The sequence below is a fragment of the Gavialis gangeticus genome, unplaced genomic scaffold, assembly GCF_001723915.1.
Source record: "Gavialis gangeticus isolate Ggan-Ray unplaced genomic scaffold, GavGan_comp1, whole genome shotgun sequence".
Classification (NCBI taxonomy): domain Eukaryota; kingdom Metazoa; phylum Chordata; order Crocodylia; family Gavialidae; genus Gavialis; species Gavialis gangeticus.
In genome coordinates, this window is record NW_017728993.1 from 41,678,946 (window position 1) to 41,691,139 (window position 12,194).

Genomic DNA, 12,194 nt, shown 5'->3' on the forward strand with positions numbered 1-12,194 from the left:
GGACAAAAGTCAGTCAGTGGGGTGGGAGTGAACAGAAAGCTAAATGGGGACAAAGCGCCCTGTAAGTGAGACTGGGACTGTGAGCCTGGGGTGGGGGGAGGCTGTGGCTTGGGAGTGAGGGGCAGGGGCAAGGCACAGGCTGCCCCTCCCACAATCATATACCCCATTCCTCCTTCCCCCCCACCAGAGGTGTCCCCTTTTTTTAAACTGGAAATATGGTAACCCTAGTAGCATCAGGCTTAACTGAATTAGGTTAAATTGGTTTATTGAACTTCTGTCCCAGATCCCCTTCAGAATCAAAAGTGAATGCCTAGTTTATTTGCTTATCGGTTCAATCTATGTAGCTTAAACTAACCCGCAAAGATTGAATCGATTTAGCCTCAGGCCTTGTGTAGGGCTTATTCTCATTTTTTTTAAATAGCTGTTTACAATCTGAAGAGTTTTCCCCATCAGAAAATTCTTATTCTAAGGCAGCGATTCTCAACTATGGTTTCATGATGATTCAAAAGATAAATCCAGAGATTTAAAATAGGAATCCATAGCATCAAAAAATACTTTTTATGGTCTTTCTAGCTTATTTGTAACAGAAGAATTGATCTATTATCTTTCTGTAGTCAAAAAGTCAAAGCTAAGAGCTGGCCTTTTCCGGGGGTATCTTGACTTTAATGAGGTTGAGAAACACTGTTCTAAAGGCTTGTCTACACTTACCTACTTCTGCTGGCAGACAGCAGCTGCCACTGTCCAGCCACCAGAACACATACACATCTATGAGACAAGGATGCTTGTGGGCAATATCTTTTACTGGACTAACTGTATAGTTGGGAGGGATATAGACAATCATCCAGGTATGAAGTATCCAGCCTCAGCTCTAAGGCAGATCAAAATGTGATTTAATGACTCGAGTCCACACCTTAATTACTGACAAAAAGATGGGATGCTCCTACTGGAAAATATTCTTTACTATCTTTATCATTCACCAAGACAAATACACTACAGAATCAGCAAGTCAAGAACCTGTTCTTTTTGTATGCCATGTTAATGAAACTGCAATCATAACAGCATAATACTATGAAAGAACACTGAGAAATACAAAATTAATGACAATTTCCACTGAGTAGCTAGCCAAAATAGCTATAGCTGTAGGAGTTTGGAGCCACATTTCTCTAGAAAAGAGAACAATACCATACACATTTATTGATAACCATACAGCTTTCTGGGAAGTTTGTCTCCTCTGAAAACTGAAATAGTAAGTATTAAATCCCAGCAGAGAAAGGCACATATATTTTATAAGCAAGCCAGCTATAAAACATAACATTCTCAACTGCTTTCTTTCTTCATATAAAGCAGGGTCACCAATTCAGAAGGCTTGGGTGAGATTCCAAATGAAGTAACCCTGGTGTAAACGTTGAGGTAACTCTTCTAACTTCCCTGCAATACTCAGCTTTCAGTTTCACAGCTGTAAAGCCACACTTCAGCCCCTCATCTTCTTTGCACCTTGGATTCATTGTTAAAGCATAATGCTTTTTTGAGAAATAACAATCGCTTAAGATCTCAGAGGGCTACTTCAATGGAAAGACACACAACACTATTTGAGAAGCACACTATACCCCCCAAAATACCATATCTAGGGCTTCTTTTGGTGTTTCTACATTGCTTGCCAGAGCCTATTCTAGAGTGCATGTAAGTGTTCATATTAAACTGCATTTGATATGGCATATCCAAAGTTATGAAGCAACTTCTCAAAACCTGGATGTTGTGTGAAGGGAAGATACAAAACATATGGTGTGGCTTGGTCTCAGATTATTTCAGACGCACTGGAAACACTGAGGGTGAAGTTACATGTTACCCTCAGAACATAATCTGTAGAATGTTAAGCAGCGTTAATAGTTAGAATGGGCCGTGAAACATGTTAAGGCTTAATACTGTTTTTTGCCTGCACAGCTCTGACTTGCCACTGAGGGCTGATGAGCAAGGGCAGAGCTATACATCAGGACACCTGGGCTCTACACCTCCTTGTGGGGGAGGAGGCTGGGAGCACTACATCCTGGGATGCTGGAAGACTGCAAATTGTTCATATTATCTCTGTGGAGCACACTGAAGTTACCCTATTACAAATCAGGTAAGCATGGCCCAGGGTTAACCCTTCCCTGAGGTGGCATAATTGAGATGCTCAAAAGGCACTTAGCACAAATTAATGAACTTTAACAGACTATACTAAAACAGGAGTGTGGGCGTGTGTGTAATGTATAACTTCAACAGGGAGTTTGGCTCTCAAGTCATTTGGGCCATAGTTGTGAAGTGTGTGCTCAAACACTGCCCAATTTGTTTACATGTTTTTTTTGCACTACGTCAGTCTCATCTTAAGCATTACTGATCAAGAGCCTTGACAACAGGAGGTTTTAACTCCATGAAAGTTGCTGTTTTTTCAAGCACAGTTGAATTTATACTTACGTTAAGGATATTGTTGAAAGCTATAAAGGCCTAACTTTGATATTTTGGGGGTATCTTCTGACGTATGCCCCATTTCTTCTTTTACCTTCTCCCAAAAAACCACCATATGGGGAGGAAAAACAAGCCCATTTAACCAAATTTAGTTTGAAAAATATATATTAAAATAATTATATTTATAGATAGTCTGTATTTAGTAAAATAAACTTTTCCATTTCAGGGTATATTCTTGCCCAAAAGAAACAATTCCTGGTTTCTGAGCTGATTACTAAGTACTTCACCAACCTATTTTTAGTGTTTACTTCAAAACATGTAATTAATTTCCTTTTCTCGGTCTGAAAACTCAGACAGCAATACTGTTTGATTGCACAGGAAAACCATATTCACAATTTGCAACAGTCATGTATTTACACAAAATATTTGGGGAAGGATTTGAAAGAGTTATAAATTGATACTATACCTTCACATACTCCATAGCTGGATCCAGCATATTCTGATCTCTACAAAGCAAAAATATAGCAGTGAGTCCAATATTTTCTTATTTAAGAGCAATATGTTTAATTAGTGAAAAAACCTACATAAAAATCAATATGTTATCACTTTAATGTCTTGTGCTCAGTTTAGCAAGATGTCTTTAAGTGTTGCTTCCCTCCTGAAAGTCAGCACTGTAGCCTCTATTAATTCATCTGAGAACTCATTACACAGTTTTGAACAAAGAGGACAACATTTCAACAGATGACTAAAAATAGCTATATTTCTGTCCTTTGTAACCCTAAATGTTTTCTGAAATTGAATATTATGCAAGGGAAGGGCATTCTCTACTTTAAAAAGCAAGATGGCTTTCTGCATTAAAAAAAATTAAAAGCAAATCTTTTATTTGAGAATGCTTTAAATTCTTTTGAAGAAATTTCCCCCAAACTTCATCTAACACATAAAAATCTCCATTATTTAAATGAATGTGTGATCATCAAAATAATTTAAAAGCAATTAAAAAGGCAGATTTCCAAGTGCTTCTGAATTCAAATGAAGAAATAGAAACTTTTTCTAAACAATTATCAATGCCTTTTCTAGACATTGACAATGCAAAAAGATAGAAACTGATAATAAACATCTTTCAAATTTTATATTTATAAAGCTTTGCTCTGGGAATTGGGGGTAGAATGGGAATTAATTGGGGGAAAAAAACCCTACCGTATTTGACTGCAAGTTCAGAGTTCTCTTTTCTAGTCTTCCTGTCCCTTCTTCCACACCCCCAAAAAGGGCCATTAAAATCAACTTGACAGCATGTAGTGAGTTATTTTAGGATTTAGTGGGTTAATATTTTGGATCCCAATACTCCTGTAGGATTTTGCAAGGGCAATAGCAACTCAAGGCCTTTACTGATAACTAGTAAATTGCCCATCAAGAATTGGGGAGCTGGGATGGAGGGGGGGGGGAAGCTTGATAACCCTAACCCTAGGCCCCCACCGCCTCCCAGGAGGGGGTGGGGGGGAAGCTTGGCCCCATCATCTTCTCTGTCCCCCTCTGTCAGCCACCTGCAGAGAGGAAGGTGCTGCTCCCACCTGCAGGGAGGAGGGCTGGGGTGGGGGGGAGGAGTGGGCGCAAGGCCAGCGATGCTGGTCTCGCCTGTCCTCTGTCCCCATAGCGGCGCTCTGCTGTGCTGCCACCACCGCCTCCTGTCCGTAACGCTCTTGGAGCACTTGAGTTACTGAAACAACCAATCAGAGTGCTCCAAGAGTGTGACTAATTACTGACTTTTTTTTATATATATATATATATATATATTTTTTTTTTTTTTTAAACTGTTTATCCTAAACCTGAACCTGAAATTGTGGGATTGACTTATCTGCAGCATCATATATATTGCAATGATATAGTGATGCAACTCTTGTATGCTCTGTATACAAACAAAACTAATTACATAATATTCACTTCTGTGTCTACTTGCCTTGGAAACAGAGTGTCAAATCATTGGGACTATAGATTTAAAAAAAAATGCATCTTCTTTGGTTATTGATCATGTTTACAGATGGAAAATACTACTAGGAGGTCCAATCATCATAATTACAACTCTGTGCAGAATACAATTAAAGAACAAGAACAAGTATTTGCAACATTTTTGGAGGAAGATTCGACTGGAGTGCCAAACCTGAAGGGTGTCTTTAGATTCCTCTGTAGGAAAAAAGGGCATATACGGTACTTAAAGGTTTTAAAAGCAAAAAGAACTCAAAACAGATTAATCCAAACTCAGGAATACCTGCGAGAGAATACTGATTTGACATTATAGCCAGGACGGGGTCAACTTTCTAGAAGGTTACTGATCATGACCACGCCCAGTACAGTGGGAGGTTGTTATGACAATATAACCTGATATGTAACTTCAAAATGTGCAGGCGTTGAGCGTCTCTGGACTCTTCCTGGAATTCTCTGCCTCCAGCTTTTTTGTGCTGTCTAAATCTAACTTTAAACTCAATAAACTAAGCTATTGTTTGGTATCTACATTACTTCTCTAGTCTCTCAACTTTTAAATCCAAAACACAACAATGGGGAAAACAGAATACCCCCAGAGATGCTTCTACTATGGGAAAGCAGACCTACCAGGCTTGCATCAGTATTTGTTGTTGTACGTAATCCACTCATTAAAATTCCACACAGTGCAAGGTTAATGAAAATTTTACTGCCAACTTCAGTGAGAATAGGATTTGGCACAGTACATTAAACTGCTTTTTAAAACAACTTGATGAAAAAGATAAATTTGCATCTCCCTCCCAACCCCACCAATTTCTGGCAATCTGGCTTTCTGAAACAGTTAGACTCTAAGGCCTCATCCACACAAGCACAGGCGTTTGTTTCCCCAGGAACAAGTAGCAGTGACACACCTTGTGCTGCTGCTGCTCGTCCCTAGGAAACACCTGTGCCATGCACCCTCTGGTGTGCAGCAGGTTACCCTGGGTGTGGTAGGGGAGGCTGGCCGCAGCAGCCCAGCAACTGTGCTGGCTCTAGCAGCCTTACCTGAGGTCCTGGGGCCTCGGGGAGCTGCAGCCACATTGCTCCTGCAGCTGGGAGCTTGGCTGGCAGCTGGAGTGACTCCGGCCAGCCAGGCTCCAGTTTTGGGCAGCAAGCCCAGCTGCCACATGCGCCACCCTGGTGGAGTTTTTTTTGGTGTCATTTTTTTTGACACTGGGTTCTCCACGCAGCATAGAGAGAGATAGCTGCACGGGCAACACCTGCAAGATAGCAGCATGGGGAATGCCAGCTTGTGCAGTGTGTAGTACCACAGACAGGTCTACAGTGCCACATACTGCATGTCCATGTTTGTCTGGATGCCACCCTAACCTACCTCCTGTGCCTGACTTCAGACTTACACAGCTAATCACCTTGGCCTCTTACATATGTTAAAAAACAAAACAAAGCAACAAACAAAAAGAAGCAGTGCATTAGTTCAACCTGGCTCCACAGCATCTGTATAGATTAGGTGCTTCAGCAGGGCTTTTTGGTGCTTTTACCTAAAGCTGACTGAATCAGTTTTAAATAAAAGCCCCACTAAAGTGCCCGATTTATACAGACTTTGGGCAAGCTGGGTCCATCTAGCACGATGCTGCTTTTGGGCATGTGCTGGGTTTGGTGCAGGAGCACTCTGAGTTTAAAGTGCCTTTTTCTTTTCTTTTTTAAAACATCTGTAAGCAGCTCATGTTGTTAGAAATGGGGGATCATTCTATTGTGAACAGACTACAGAGCTTTCTGGCTTGAGAGGGCACGAGCTCCTTGAAGTTTAAAACAAACAAACAAACACCAAAACCAAACCTTTATCTGTTACAGAGCAGCAAAAGTACTACCCATATAGTACTTTGAAAGTCTGTGCATCATCCATCAGCTGAACAAAGTCATTGGCAAGTCCTGATTTTACATTAGTAAAATACAATGAAAGAGTGGAAAGTGCTGTTAGCTCCACTTTACAAGTGGAGGAAATGATGCAAAGAAGTTAAGCAAATTGCCAAAGTTGTGCAGCAAACGGATGGCAGAGACATTGAGGCTAGGGACAAACATTATACATAAACTGGTTTAAGTGATCAGAAACTGGTTTAAATCTGTAACAGAACAGATGTTCAGTATATATAAGCTAGTCTGAGAATGGCTGAAACTGGTCTGAAATAAACTTATCTGAATGTAGTATCAAACTTATCTGGTTGACTCAAACCAGTTTATACAATGTCTGTCCCAGACCCCTTACTGGTTTAAGATAAACCAGACACCCCCAGCATCCCAGCATGCTCTCTGGGCTGGGTGGGACAGGGTGGGGTGGGGCTCTCTGCTCCACAGCAGGGCTGGTCCCTTCCCTCTGCTCTCTGGCCACAGCTCCAGAGCCTGTGGGCTGCTTCCCTCACCACTCCCTGCTAAGCAGGAATTCCCCACCCCCCGCCTTGCAGAGAGGTGTCTGTGCATTAGCTAGCAGACCACATGCTGGCTATGGTCTGTGCTGAATCAACAGGCAAAATCAACAAGTAACTGGTAATTTCCCTCTGTTGTGTTCTTTATTGGGTGATAAACACTGTTATCAGTTCCCTGCTGGGCTAATCAGGGCTCCTGCCAAAGCCTGGTTATGACCCCCTCAGCTCCATAAAGTGAGTGACCCTGAAGGAAGGAAGGGAGGGCTGCTCTAGCGACCCCCCAGTTTCTAGCCTGAGCCCCTGCAGGCATGTGCTTGCATTTCTGCGATGTCTGTCCAGTTACAAAACTAATTTAGCCTAGCCAGGTTAAACTAACCTGCAAAGATTGAATCAATTCAGGCTCAGGCTTTTTGAATGTCTGTCCCTAGCTTCAGTGCACATAAAAGTTTCAAACTGGCTGAAACCGGTTTGAGATAAACCTGGTCGAATGTAGTATGAGACTTAACTGATTTGGCTCAAACTGGTTTATACAATGTCTGTCCCAGACTGTTTGCTGGTTTAAGTTTAACCAGAGACCCCCAGCATCCTGGCATGCTCTCTGGGCTGGGCTCTCTGCTCCAGCCCAGCCAGGCTGGCCCCTCCCCTCTGCTCTGCAGCCAGAGCAGGGACAGACAAGGGGCAGGGTCTGGCCAGGGAGCAGTTTAATTTCCCCCTCTCCATCCCACCACCAGGAGCCTGAGCCAGGTCTGCCAGGCACTCCCCCCTCACTGCTGCAGCACCATGGCCTCTGAGGCAGAGGGTGATAGGGAAAAGAGTTACTCTACTCCCACTAGCAGCTGGGTCTGCCCGCCCTCACTGCTGCACTCCCTGCCCATGGCCCAGGAGCCCTGCCTGGCCGTGCCCCTCCCCACCACTGCAGTGGGAGGGGGCAGGGCCCTTGTTGGGGGCAGCAGCCCCTGTCAATGTCGGGGAGCACAAGCCCCTTCCCAGCATAGATGCTGCACTGCAGGGCAGGCAGAGCTGTGGTGGGCTGTTCACAGCAGCACCAGGGTCCAGAGCAGGCCAGAGCCCTCCCAGCCCCCCACAGTGCTGCCACACTCTGCAGCAGCTCTGCCGGCCCCACAGAGCAGCCCCCGCCGGGAAGGGGCTTATGCTCCAGGAAGCCACGACAGGCTGCTGTCCATCATGGTCACTCATCACTCCAGCTGCTGGGTGGGGGTGGGGCCCGGCTGCTCAGTCTGTGCTTGGGACAAGCCACCTCCTGGCAAAAAGGGACTTTTATTCAGTCATTGGCCCCGAGCACAGGCCGAGTGGCAACTACGGCCAGACCGGGCAAACCTTGCTGCGGTGCCAGCAGCTGAATAAACCCCCTCCTGCTGGGACGAGGCTTGCCCTGGGCAGAGAGATTGCTGGCACCCCAGTAGAGTCTGCCCAGCCCAGCTGCAGCCACCACTTGGCTTGTGCTCAGAGCCAGTGGCTAAATATGCCCCTTCCTGCTGGGAGGTGGGTGGCCCTGACCATAGATAGAGTGGCAGTGACTGGGCTGGGCAGACCCCGCTATAGTGCCAGGGGCCTTTCTGTGCTCAGGGAAGGCCCCTGCCTGCAGGAGGGGGCTTATTCAGCTGCTGGCTGCTGGCACCATAGCAGGGTCTGCTCAGCCTGGCTGCAGCTCAGCCTGTGCTTGGAGCCAGTGGCTGAATAAGTCCCCTCTTGCCAGGGCGGGGCTTGCCCTGAGCACAGACCGAGTGGCAGGGGTCGGGCCCTGCCCCTGCCTGGCAGCTGGAATAGCAAGTGGCAAGCGACTGTGATAGGAAGCAGCTTGTTATAGCTTCCTAGAGTGTGAGCCCCTTCTCAGCAGGGGCCACTCTGTGGGGCCGGCAGAGCTGCTGCAGGGTGTGGCAGTGCTATGGGGGGGCTTGCAAGGCTCTGACCTGCTCCAGACCCTAGTGCTGCCGTGTGCAGCCCACAAGAGCTCTGCCGGCCCCACAGTGCAGTGCCCCCGCCAGGAAGGGGTTCATGCTCCCCCACATTATGCCAGGGGCTGCTGTTCCCACCAAGGGCCCTGCCCCCTCCTGCTGCAGCGGCAGGGCAGGGGCACAGCCAGACTCTGGCTGGCAGGGCCCCTTGGAGTGGTGGGGGCAGAGACAGGGGTTAGTCCTCCTCCCTCCATCATAGGGGGCCTATTCTGGGGCAGGGAGCATGGTGGCAACGGCAGGCAGACCTAGCTGCCAGTGTGGGTAGAGGGGAGACTAACTCTTCTCCCTGCCCCCTCTGCCTCAGGAGTCACGGTGCCCCATTTCTTCAGCAGCAAGGGGGGAGTGCCTAGCAGACCTGGCTTGGGTCCCTGCTGGTGGGAGAGAGAGGGGGGAATTAAACCCCTTTCTGGCCAGTTCAGCCTGGACTGAAAAACCCTGCCCCCTCCCCCCCCCAGCACAGCTTCCTTGCAGCCAAGGGCCTGTCCTAGTGCCCCCTGGCTCCTGGCCTGTGCCTGCATTGCCTCAGTTCAGAGAGAATGTCTGTTCTGTTACAAACTGGTTCAGCTTAGGCAGGTTAGACTAACCTGCAAAGATTGAATCAATTCAGGCTCCAGCTTTCTGAATGTCTGTTCCTAGCCTAAGAAGCCATATCTCTAAGCTCTCAGTCCTGAGCTAATCACTACAGTATGCTCTCTCTCTATGCTGCATGCACACAATAATATAAATCCATAATGTACAAGACTACAACCAAAAATGCAATTCCCACACCTTGCCAGCAGTCCTAATCACCCTGCACAAACACATAACCTGATTTTATTATCCAGTCTGCTTCATCAGATCATCTACAGAAAAACTGTATTTTCAAATGGCTACAGGTTGGGTGGGAGAAAGTGCAATCCCAGCCACCTCTAAAAACAAACTGCAAATGAACATTTGTTTAAATAAAATAGCACTAAATTCTCCAGCTCTCTTATGACATACAAAAAACTAGAACTCTTGGTTCCAAAATGATACCTTTTGTTAGACCAAAAATGGCAAGAAAATTGTACTTTTCTGCAAGGTTTTGGGAACAAAGTTCCTTCGTCAGGCTCTGGAAAAAGTGTAGATGGTACAAGATGGTAAAAAGTCTCCTTAGGTGGGAAATAAACTTCATTTTTGTACAGAGGGAGCTGAAGATGGAAGGCTGTCCCTCTGGGTCCATGAGAGTGTCTTTGTGAGCTGTGCTGAGTAGCTCTTTGACATGTTGTTCAGGTAGAATTCCTGCCCTGGAGGTGTCAGATGGCTCAGGGAGGTAAAGGAACTTGTTCTGCAATGAAGTTTAAAATCCAAAATTGGCTAAAATTTGTCATCTTCCATGTTTCATCTTTAGCTGCCGCTGTGCAAAAATTAAGTTTTTTTCTCACCTATGGGGACTTTTTACCATCTTGTACCATTTACACTTTCCCCAGAGCCAGACGAAGGGACTTTGATCTTGAAAGCTTGCAGAAAAGGACAATTTTCTTGCCATTTTTCAGTTGGTCTAATAAAAGGTATCATTTTGGAACCAAGAGTTCTAGTTTTTTGTAGGCCTTTTTGTCTCAGACCAACACGGCTACCAAGTACACTCCAACTCTCTTATTAAATTTCAAATAAGGTTAAAGCTTATCTTTCAATTGAGCTTGACTTTGTAGTGCTCTCCAGTCATCTTTGTTTACCTGCAGGATAGAAGCCTTAGGGGGAGCAATCTGTGGGTTCCCTTGTTCATTTACATTATACATTTGGCTTCCTAATGATCAGATAAGCTCCATTTCCATTTAAACACAAGTACATTTATGTAGGAGTGGGTCATTAGCCCTGTAAGGCAAAAGCTGTTTAGTTTGGTAAAAGATAAAAGTAATTCTAATTCTAAACTCTCACCTAGAGATTTACATTTAAACCATGAAATGTAGGTGACATTCACCAACACACTGTACAAACAAGCTGAGAGGAATATATTTTAACTTGTCTTAAGTCATTTCCTGAAATGAAGCATGGCCTTTAACAGCAGTGAGCTTGCCTCTTGTTGAAGTTTTCAGGATATCTCAGTGTGGGTTTAAGTTAAGACAGGAGTGGTGGTGAGATGTTTCTTTTTCCTTTTGAAGATGCTCTGGCATGGCTTTGAAACACAACAGATTTCATTGCTGCTGTAAGGGGGTGGTTTAGTACCTTCTCACCCTACAGCATAGCCTCTGCACCTTGGCTAACAGCCATCTCCCTTGCTGCAAGCAGTTTTGAATATAGTGGCCTGGAAGCAACTTTGTGAGATGGTTCAATGTAGTTAATTCAGATGTACCAGCGGTGAAGAAATGCTGCCAAAAAGTTGTGGAACTGAAGTCCACTCTGTGGCAGGGTAGACTGCACTCTTTAACCCTGGTTGGCAGCCACTCTAGGAGTAAGCCCTGACAGATGAATACATAGATAAACTCCTTTGATCTGGCAACTTCTGTAGCTGAACTGGTTCCAAACGTACTGGCACTTGCCTTTCCTTTGGATTAAGCCAGCAAGGCCGAGAGCGGACATCTCAGTGTCTCCATATACCCTGCCCAGGCCTTTGCGTCCTGGAGAGGTCACACCAGCTTCTCACTTGGCATAATTCTATTGTCTTGAGAGACAGACAAATACCTGCTACTGATGGTCTCCATGTCAGAGCAGAAATTGTTCTGTGGAATGGTAAATAATCCATACATATTGTAATGCGCACACACTGTAAAGGAAAGCATTTCTATATCTGAAAACAGGGGTGTCAAAGATACAGCTGATGGACTGGATGTGGCCCACAGAGCCCCTCCATCATACATGCAGTGCATGTCCTGAATTGGGGGTGGGAGGGGGAGGGGAAGCAGTGAATGCATCCTTGACTGCCCAGGTTTGGGAGTGTGGTGGGGGGGAAGGGCTACGTGTATGTGTCCTGAGGCCTGCCTCACACACAGTAACCATTCTAGCTGGTCTGGGATCCACATGCCATGAGGTGTTCCCTGCTCCCCAAGCAGCCTCTGACATGTGTAGCACAGGAAGTGACCCTCCCACCCTCTCCAGCCAGTCCGGGACCTGCACTGTGTGTGGCACAGTCCCAGATCAGGTCGGGGGACACTGCATACTGCATGGACTAGCCGAGACAGACTTTGCATGCGACATGGATCCTGGAGTGAGTAGTGGGGGGGGGCAGGAGGGTCCATAGGCCTGAACTAGCCAGTAGACCAGCCCCATGCCACTTATCCAGCCAGTGAGGCCACATACGTTTCATACCCCTGTATTAAAAGAAATACACACGTGCACACCGTCCTTCTCCCCCCCCCCCCCAAAAAGCACAGGGCTTCGGTTTTCCTTTTTGGGAGTCCAAGCCCAAAACAAAATTCCTTGTAAT

At 45.8% G+C, this 12,194-nt stretch overlaps 1 protein-coding gene across 4 annotated transcripts in view; it reads right to left on the reverse strand.

Annotated features, from left to right (window-relative positions):
* BCAR3 (breast cancer anti-estrogen resistance 3) overlaps positions 1–12,194 on the reverse strand; it is a 174,620-nt gene that overhangs the window by 67,916 nt on the left and 94,510 nt on the right. For all 4 annotated transcript variants that reach the window (XM_019501626.1, XM_019501625.1, XM_019501627.1 and 1 more), the window contains one exon: positions 2,909–2,948. In XM_019501626.1, coding sequence (XP_019357171.1) covers positions 2,909–2,948 — 40 coding nt within the window. The remainder of the gene's footprint in view (positions 1–2,908; positions 2,949–12,194) is intronic.